The 9,020-nt window shown below is 50.3% G+C and overlaps 2 protein-coding genes across 2 annotated transcripts; both read right to left on the reverse strand.

The window, feature by feature from the left end:
• Positions 1-759: 759 nt before the first annotated feature.
• LOC111572285 (protein enabled homolog) lies at positions 760-1,700 on the reverse strand. The gene is made up of 2 exons (XM_023275874.3): positions 1,453-1,700; positions 760-1,364 (listed from the first exon to the last, which is right to left on the reverse strand). Exons 1-2 carry the CDS (start codon positions 1,506-1,508, stop codon positions 788-790), a joined length of 633 nt encoding a protein of 210 aa, XP_023131642.1. The 5' UTR covers positions 1,509-1,700; the 3' UTR covers positions 760-787.
• LOC111572276 (uncharacterized) lies at positions 1,561-5,051 on the reverse strand. Its single transcript, XM_035950766.2, has 8 exons — positions 4,598-5,051; positions 4,190-4,514; positions 3,858-4,103; positions 2,904-3,465; positions 2,574-2,798; positions 2,173-2,495; positions 1,790-2,022; positions 1,561-1,701 (listed from the first exon to the last, which is right to left on the reverse strand). Exons 1-7 carry the CDS (start codon positions 4,840-4,842, stop codon positions 1,792-1,794), a joined length of 2,157 nt encoding a protein of 718 aa, XP_035806659.2. The 5' UTR covers positions 4,843-5,051; the 3' UTR covers positions 1,561-1,701; positions 1,790-1,791.
• Between the last annotated feature and the right edge of the window lie 3,969 nt (positions 5,052-9,020).

Here is a 9,020-nt window from a genome sequence, read left to right on the forward strand (position 1 = left end):
ACGGTGCCGTCGCGTGCGCGTGGCGGTACCGGTACGCGCACAGTATAAGCGTGGAAAATACTGCACCGTTATACTGCAGTATAAATACACACACACACACACACACACACACACACACACACACACACACAGTTAAAATGACACATAAATTATACACGTGTTCTGTATATACAGATATACATGTACTCTCTGTGCACTCTGTGTGTAGTAATGTACACTCTGTGTAGTAATGTACACTCTGTGTAGTAATGTACACTGTGTGTGTAGTAATGTACACTGTGTGTGTAGTAATGTACTTGTGCACTCTGTGTGTAGTAATAGGCACTGTGTGTGTGTGTGTGTGTGTGTGTGTGTGTGTGTGTGTGTGTGTGTGTGTGTGTGTGTGTGTACTAGAATACATGTACTCTGATTTATTTCCATAACTCTACTAACAGACTGTTTCCCTCTAGGAGACCTCATGTTCCAGCTGATAGATCCTGATGATCAGGTTGACCTCTGACTTCTGTGTTAATGTGTTTTACTGAGCTGCTGAAGTTCAGATGTCCTCAGTGTGATGGAAATAAACAACAGGAAGAATCAAGATGCAGATGACATTCTCTTTATTTAATAAATTCTATTTTTATTTTTATTTATATATATATATATATATATATATATATATACATACATATATATATATATATATATATATATATATATATATATATATATATATATATATATATATATATATATATATCTTAACATGTATTTAACCAAAAATAATTTTAATGAAAAAAAAATAATTTTAGTCCCCTTTCTCCTCTGGAAGCCTCCTCATATTCTCCCTCCACTCCTCTACAGTCATCCCGCCGACAGCTGCACAGTACGACACACCCGCAATGCGTGTGTGGCCAGTGTCCAGCCGTTTGAGCTGGCCACACTTACTGCAGGTGTACTGTGCAGTCTGCCGGCGGGCTTTAGTCCCTGGTGGAGGGCCCTCTCCCGCAGCAGCAGCCGCAGCAGCCGCCTCGGCTGCCTTCCTCTTCCTGTAAGCCGTCGTCCTCGGCAGCCGAGTCAGTCCAGGAAGAGGAGCGGCTGCAGGAGCAGAGCCGATGGCTGGAGGATGCTGATGAGGCGGCGGAGGAGGAGGAGGATGCTGATGAGGCGGCGGAGGAGGAGGAGGAGGGGCTGGCTGACCTCCAGCTGATGGTCCAGGCTGCTCCTCAGGTCCAGGGAACACGAATGGCTGTCCCTGTCCCACCTGCACCAGGGACAGCCCTTTGGCAGCAGGGAGAGGCTCATCTGCTACTGCTGGAGCAGAGACGATGCCAGTTCCCTGCTCCAGCACAGTCCTCTCCCAGGCCTTCTGACGACGTGAGAACCTGAAACACACAAAGAGACTTTAGGCTGCTGGGTTTTCATTAAAATAAAAAAAATAATAGATAACAAGAGCTTCATATCTGCTCTTACCACTGAGACAGGGTCCTCTGATTCAGCTCAAAGAGCTGGATGGTGGTCTGAGCCATCAGACGCGGGCACACCAGCACTGCCTCTCTGATGGCCACGTAGTCGGTGAGGACCAGGGACCACCGGGTCTTTGGGACCCCACCGACACGGGCTGTGGCTGGGTGGAGACGGCAGAGCTGGCTGCAAACGGCCTCGACCAGGCGACTGGCGCTGGGCCAGTTTGCAGGGCCCGCGTTCTGTCCGAGCAGGCAGCTAGAAGGCAGCGAAGGATGAGATGGTTGTTACTGTACAGGACTGGAGCGGACGGTGGTGGAGGAACGGCTGTTTTAAAGAGACCTACCTTTAGAGACTCTCCTTTCCAGGACAGGAGGTGTTCTTCCCCTTCGCTGCCTTGAACCGCCCCGTGGGCTGCCTCTCCTGGTGTCTGGCAGGGTAGACGACTCGGCGCTTGTCGCACTCTGGCAGGCGTTGCCAGAGTGCAATGAGCCTGTCTACCCTGCTGTCAGAGAGCCCCTGAAGGTTCCGGATCTCCACCAGGGCCTGGGCCAGCTTCAGGACACACTGGATCTCCTCCTGAAGAACCACAGGGGGAGAAATGTAGAAATTGAGAAGCAGAAAGCATAAAGTGCTGTTAAATAGCTTCTCCAAGGTGCTTTTTATTTACATGAAGAAACAGATTCCTCTGCCGTTACATTACTGGCGGTTAGTAGCTGCAGAAGTTACCTCAGAGTCGGAGGAGTGTGGGGCAGCCGGAGTTGGTCCTTCAGGGGCCTCAGGAGGGGCGTCCTGGTCAGGGGCGGCCGGACAGGATGGCTCAGACCTGGGTGCGTCAGCTGGATCACCTGACCGGGCTGCTGCCGCTGTGATGGCGGAGGGGGGCTCTGGCTCGAAGACCGTGGGGTCCCCGACGTCGTCCTCGAACCCCTCATCCGCCTCCTCCAGCGCCTGGATGGCAGCAGCCTCGTCCGGAGCGTCAGGGTCCAGACTGACATCCTCAAGCACACGTCCGGTCTGCTGGTACAGGTACTCCACCCCGATGAGCTCACCTGAGACAAAGCATAAGGAGGGTCAGACTCACTGCTCCAACAGCTGACATAATGACGGAGTGTTTTCGTATCATCTACCTGTGTACGCAGCAGGCCTGGTGAAGTCCTGAACCATGTGAAGGCCAAGCACCCGTTGGCTCTTCTGGTTCAGGATGTGCTTGAGGTGGCCACAGTAGGAGCGCAGAGACGCCACTTGCTCCTCAGCTGCAACCGGAGGTGCAGCTGCTGCTGCTCTGTCCTCATTCCACCTCACCAGTCCATCAACCAGGAACGCCTGGAAGTATTTGGCGCTGGCACTTTTACCTGACAAAACAGATTTTAATTCAGACATTAAGTGTACAGTATTAGCACATGTCATACACTTACTACATAATGTTTCTGTATTGCAGGCTGAGAGACAGGAGTTACCTGGGATGAACCGGTGGAGGTGGAGGTGGAAGGACTCCAGGGACGTGGAGCCCCTGGCGCAGCGATAAACTGGCAGGCTGACCCCGCCCTTTGTCAGCCTGCCGGTCTGGGTGTACAGCTGCACCCCCGGTGGGTCCTGAATGCAGCTGAGGTGGCGTCTCTGCGTCTTCCAGATGTCCTGGATGCGGAGAGCGTCGAGCAGCGGGATGTCCAGGGTGTCGCGTCCGGCCGGACCGCCGAAGGTGTCCAGGAGGTCGTTGATGAGGAGTGCGGTCTCCTCGGCCCAACGCGTCCGCCGACGACAGTGGAGCCTCCACTCCTCCTTGGAGATCCTCCGGATCACCTCGGCGTCCGTCAGGCCGACCATCCCGTGCTTCCCATCCAGCTCGGACCGCTTGGCCTCAGCGAGACGGCAGGCATCTCCAGAGTCCACCTCGAAGATGCAATGAGACAGCTGCCTCATGAAAGTGGGGTAGAGCTGGTGAGACTCAGTGGTGACACCTGATGCGAAGCGCCGCATCAGGTGCCAGATGTCCAGCCTCACCAGCAGCTTTCCCCACTCCTGTGAAACAGAAAAAAAAAAAAAAAACAGAATTAGAATTACAATAGCTTTATTGTCAAATACATGGCATGCCGAAAATAGAAATAGCTTCCACTGGACGGTGCATAACAGCAAGCAGTAAGTATTAAAATATCAACATTAAATAAGAAAATCAAATGTATGTATGTATGTATGTATATAATGATAATAATAATATTAATAAAACGATATTTAATAAGACAACATCAGAGTTGTAATTATCTGTGAGGTGGTTGGAATTTAAAGAGTTTTTATGTCCAATATGTTCTAAATGTTCAGAACAAAACCTGTCCTGACTGTGGTCTATGGTCACGTGGGTAAGGAACATGAATGATGTCTGACTGTCAGGAGTCACATTAATCTCAGGTACATACTGGAAATAAGGCAGCTGTCTTGGACACGCCGTCTCGGCTGCAGCAGTCACGGTCGACGTAGATGAGCTGGGGGGGAGCTACCCCGGCGTGCTGGTATCGCCTCATCAATCCGGCCGCCATGCAGGACAGGCCCTCGGAGCCCTCTGAGGAGGTGAGGACACTGATGAGGACCTGCCCATGCTCGTTACCGACGTTGGTAACCCACACAGCCGTGTCCGAGGCGATACCTGCGAGCTTCTTCGTCACCTGGACGGACACAGAGACGCACAGGTTTCAGTGAGTGACACACAGGTTTCAGTGAGAGACGTGTCAAACAGATAAACTTCCTTTACCTTCTTGGTTGAATCCATCTTCAAGATGGATCCAAAGGTGGACGTGATCCTGGCCTTGTACTCCTCCAGCCGCATCAGGACGTCGTAGCCGTAGACCGTCAGCAGCCACTCGGCTGACGGCAGAGGGGGCATCTGGGGCGGTGGTGGAAACGGCCCCCTCACGGAGCACAAGGCCAGGAACTGCTCGCACACGCCGAGGTAGTGGATCGCTCTCCGCATCCAGGAGTCAGCGTGGGTCTCCCGCAGGGTGTTGCACAGCTGAGCGGCACTGTTGCCAAGAGTGCGGGACTTCAGCTGTGCAACCACCCTCAGGTCACAGGACAACCTGCAGCAACAAGCAGCAGCATCAGTCTCAGTTTCATCCATGTCCAACACGCAGGCACACAGTGTGGTTAAACTGGCTCTTACCTGTACGTGAGTACAGCAGGAAATTGGCAGCTGTAGGTGTGGGGCAGCTGCCTGATGATGCCCTGTGACCAGCCTCCGACCTTCTTCTTACATCGACGGCACTCTAGGTACTCAGTGGCCATGAGATACCAGCCGTCGATGTCCAGGACCCTCCGGATGGTCCTGTACAGCCCAGCCTTCATCATGGACCCTGTGCATGAAGGCTGGGGGCATGTCAGCTGCAGACGCCAGATCCTGTGTGGCATCCACAGGAACAGCCGACATGTGAAGAAGGGGTCGGGGGACGCGGGAGGCTGACTGTAGACCGGCCGGGTCTGGGGAAGGTACCACCAGAGGTTCAGGTCTCCGATGAGCCGTGGCCTCCCCGAGCTGTCCCTGGAAAACAGCACCCGGCCGATCCACTGCTGCTGCTCTGCAGTGAGAGCTGCTCTCCAGGAGTCAGGGAGCAGGTAGAAAGAGAAAAATCAAACAACTTCAGCACCTGGGGAGCAACACAACACCTGATAGGCCACACCTACTGTCTGACAACTCACCTCAGCACTGCCAGCAGGTGGAGGAGGTGGTGGGGCAGCCATCTGCTCCGTCAGTGCAGGTGGTGGTGGTGGTGGTGGTGGTGGTGGCGGTGGTGGTGGAGCCTGGACCGCTGGTGGAGCCTGGACCCGTGGTGGAGCCTGGGCTGGTGGTGGAGCCTGGGCTGGTGGTGGAGCCTGGGCCGCTGGGGCCACCAGAGGTGGAGCCTGGGCTGGTGTTGGAGCCTGGGCCAGAGGAGCATGAGGCTCCTGTGAGGCCTCCAGCATCTCCTCATCAGTGGGCTCCTCTGGCCCTGCAGTGTCTCCATGTTGCCCCCGTGGCGGGGAGGAGGTAACAGGAGGTGGAGGAGGAGGGAGGAGTGAGAGAGGGGCCTGTACTGCTGAGGCTGCAACAGAAATGTACAGTTTTAGTTCTATGAATGGAATTAAGATGAGTTGAGGTTAAGGAGCACAGCAGGACGGTTTACAGAATCAGAGAGACGTGATGAAAGCTAATTACACCGACGGCTGGATGCAGGCAGCAGCTGGAGGAGGGGGGGGTTATGCAGGTAAAGAAAAGCGGGACGGAGGAGAGGTGTGTCTACAGGTGATCTCATTAGTCAGGATGATTCAGGTTATGAGCAGCATGGCAGTTAGTGATGTGTGATTAACCCACAAAGACACCAGAAAGTTCTAATGTGACACTGACTTACTGTTTGGTTTCCAGTTCTTCTGTAATTCAGAAACATTTACAAAGCAGAAGGAAAAGACAAGTCAGCATGTATTCAAAGTTTCTGTTATCACCAACATGTTCCAGGTGTCAGTCTGTCTTAGTGAGTACTTACACTCCTCTACGTCAACTACTGCCTGGACCAGCTCTTCATCCGTGGGGTCCTCGGGTGGTTTTGAGGAAAGAGCTGGTCTGGAGGAGGCTGCAGTGGAAATACAGAAACATGAGGTAAACAGTGAGAAAAACAAGTAAAGTTTAACTCTGTATTTCATTGAGGCTGAACCAGAGCTCACCTGGAAATGCAGGCTTAGACACCACCAGCTTCTTTATCTTTGCCTGCATTTCCACGGCAGACAGAGAACGCCGGCCAGAGACAAAGGCTGCAAATCTGAAACCGAACCACACAAGAAATATAAATATTCCTTCAGAAAAACCCTCAAAGATCACCAAAGTCAAATATCAGCAAAATGAAACACATACTGGGATGCAGCTCTGGGACCCTGCGTCGAAGCCGGGACAGAGGCAGAGCTGCTGCTGACGGTGGAGGAGGTGGAGGTCCTGGTAGCGGTGGTGGCAGCAGCAGCAGCAGGGTTCCTCCTCTGTCTGTCTCGGCTTCTGACGTAGCAGACGGCGTTCTCCATCTGCGTGCCTGGAGCTGGCGCCTTCCTCCTAAGGTAGTTGACGAATCTGCAGATGATAAAGGTCCTCAGGTGACTGAGATCTTCACTGATCATCCAGCAGATGTTCTATCATGACAGAATCTCTAAATGTTTTACAGTGAAAACATACCGGATCTTCTTTGGGTCCTCAGCCTCGTACAGGCTCTGCAGGGTCTCAAATTTGAAGACACCGAAGCCAACAAGGGCCTGTCCCTCCTGCCCAGGCTGGAGGGACTTCACCCGGGCCTCCTCAAATGCTTTGTGGAACCTAACGGCTTCCACAAAGTCCTGGTAGTCTGATGAGTACCGGGTGAAGGCATCCTGCAGGTCCACAAACCAGAATTAGAGCTGCAGTCAGAATGTGTGTCAGAATAAATCAGGTCCAGTCATTCACCTTGTTGGCCATCAGCGGGGACTGAGACCCTGTCCTCTCTCGCTCCTTCTGGTGAGAGGAAACCAGATTAACGGCGTAGCCCACGTCGTTCTCCAGGAGCCAGTGGAAGGTCTGGCCCTGGTAACGGCCGAACTGGACCCTCCACCGGCTCAGCACCAGGGTGGCGTTGGTGACGTCGCCACCCTCGGAGACGACGTGGGCCCGGGCCTCCTCCTCCACCTCCTGCGCTGGTCTGGCCCTGTAGCCGGCCTGCCGGGGCCCCACAGCCTGAGCTTCTGGCGAGGCCTTCAGCAGAAGGGTCCCGTTAGGGGGAGGACAACTTACTGTTTACGAAGCTAAATCTGAGCTCAGTTCCTGTAAAGAACAGAAAACTCTTCAACCAGTTTATCACACATCTATTTAGATTACTGACAACTTTACACATCAACAGTCTCTCATTTTATTTATATATATATATATATATATATATATATATATATATATATATATATATATATATACAAATATATATACACACATCTATCTATCTATATATATACACACACACACGCGCGCATATATCTGTGTTCTTCAATGTTTTTCTATATGTACATTCGATACATATACACATATATACACGTGCGCACATGTACACATTTATACACGTGTATTTCACACATATACATATACGTAACCACATACATATACGCATGTATACATGTTACTGCTTATTTATTACAGTCATAAAACCTCACAATAAGCTGTTTAATCTAGAGAACGGACATCCCAGCATGAATGTTAGCCAGCTACCACAACACACGGAGAACACGATATGATGCTACGCTAATACCACACGATGAAAACAGCACATCAGTTTCTGACACGAAGTCACGACTTTTCCACCATTATTTTTACATGTCCAGTTCAAAAACACACTACGGTACCTCAGTGTGATGACAGTCAATCAAACTCGTGATTTTTAAAACAGTTTTGCACATTTACGTCGTTAAAATGACAGAAGATGCTGCGGTACTTACAGTAGATTCGGCGAGAATACACTACTGCGCAAGTGCGGCGCAATAGTGCTTGGGGAGTCCCGCGGTCACGTGACCTAATTGGAACAAGCGGGCTATCCGATTGGGCGCCAAAAACTCGACAGCAGAGATTGGAACGAGCGAGCGATGTGATTGGCCGAGCGGAAACAGTAGTAAGCGGGTGGAACTCAGCACCATGAGAGAGGAGAGGGTGCCCGGGAGTACAAGAGGAAATTGGAACAATTGGAACAGAGAAGATTGGGAATTTATAGGTCAAAAGGCAGGGAATTTATAGGTCAAAGCTGCTCAGTCGTTGTATCATTTCCAACAGCTGAAATCTCGAAAACTTTGTGACAGAAATCATGGTGCTATAGAATGTGACCATTTAATATAGATGTACCTATAAACAAAATGACCATGTGCTGAGCACAGGCGTGTGTTATGCATGTGTACATTACTTACAGATACCGAATTGCGTGACCTAAATATGTAGCAGGCAGCAGGAATTGATGGGACTCAGAAACACCCCCACAATTTAATCAATTGCTCCTTGTATCATTTCCAACAGATAAGTCCCAATAAGCCCGCAACGGTGGATTTGTAGTAGGATCGAAATGAAGTGATTGTCAGCAGGCAGCTGATGTAGTGTTCACTTGTAGTCATAGTTACAGTGACGCCATGCCGTTATCTTCCAGTGATATAGAAATCTTTAACAAATCTATGGATCCAGACTGTAAGCTGCATCACTGCCAAAATCTAATGAGGTGGTCCTTGTGCCATTTCTGAACTTCTCTGAAAATGTATATACAGTGATGGAAAAAAGTTTTCAGACACCCTTAAAATTTCAAATACTATCAGGAAATGTTTGTGGAAAAATCTTTCTTGTGTTTCAAAAGGTGTGACTGCAATAGACAGACACAAACAAATACAAATTATATTATTTTTGCTTATTGTTTAGAAGAGAAACTAACAAAACTAAATTCTACTAAAATACCCAAGACTCAAAACTTCTTATTCTTATGGAACCAATCAATTTTATGTTTTTAGTGGCTTTTTTGGGGATTTGTTTAGTATTATGGCTGTGATTGTAATAAAAGAAATTGCACTTGAATAGTGCA

This window comes from Amphiprion ocellaris, chromosome 6 (assembly GCF_022539595.1).
Source record: "Amphiprion ocellaris isolate individual 3 ecotype Okinawa chromosome 6, ASM2253959v1, whole genome shotgun sequence".
Taxonomy (NCBI): Eukaryota; Metazoa; Chordata; class Actinopteri; family Pomacentridae; genus Amphiprion; species Amphiprion ocellaris.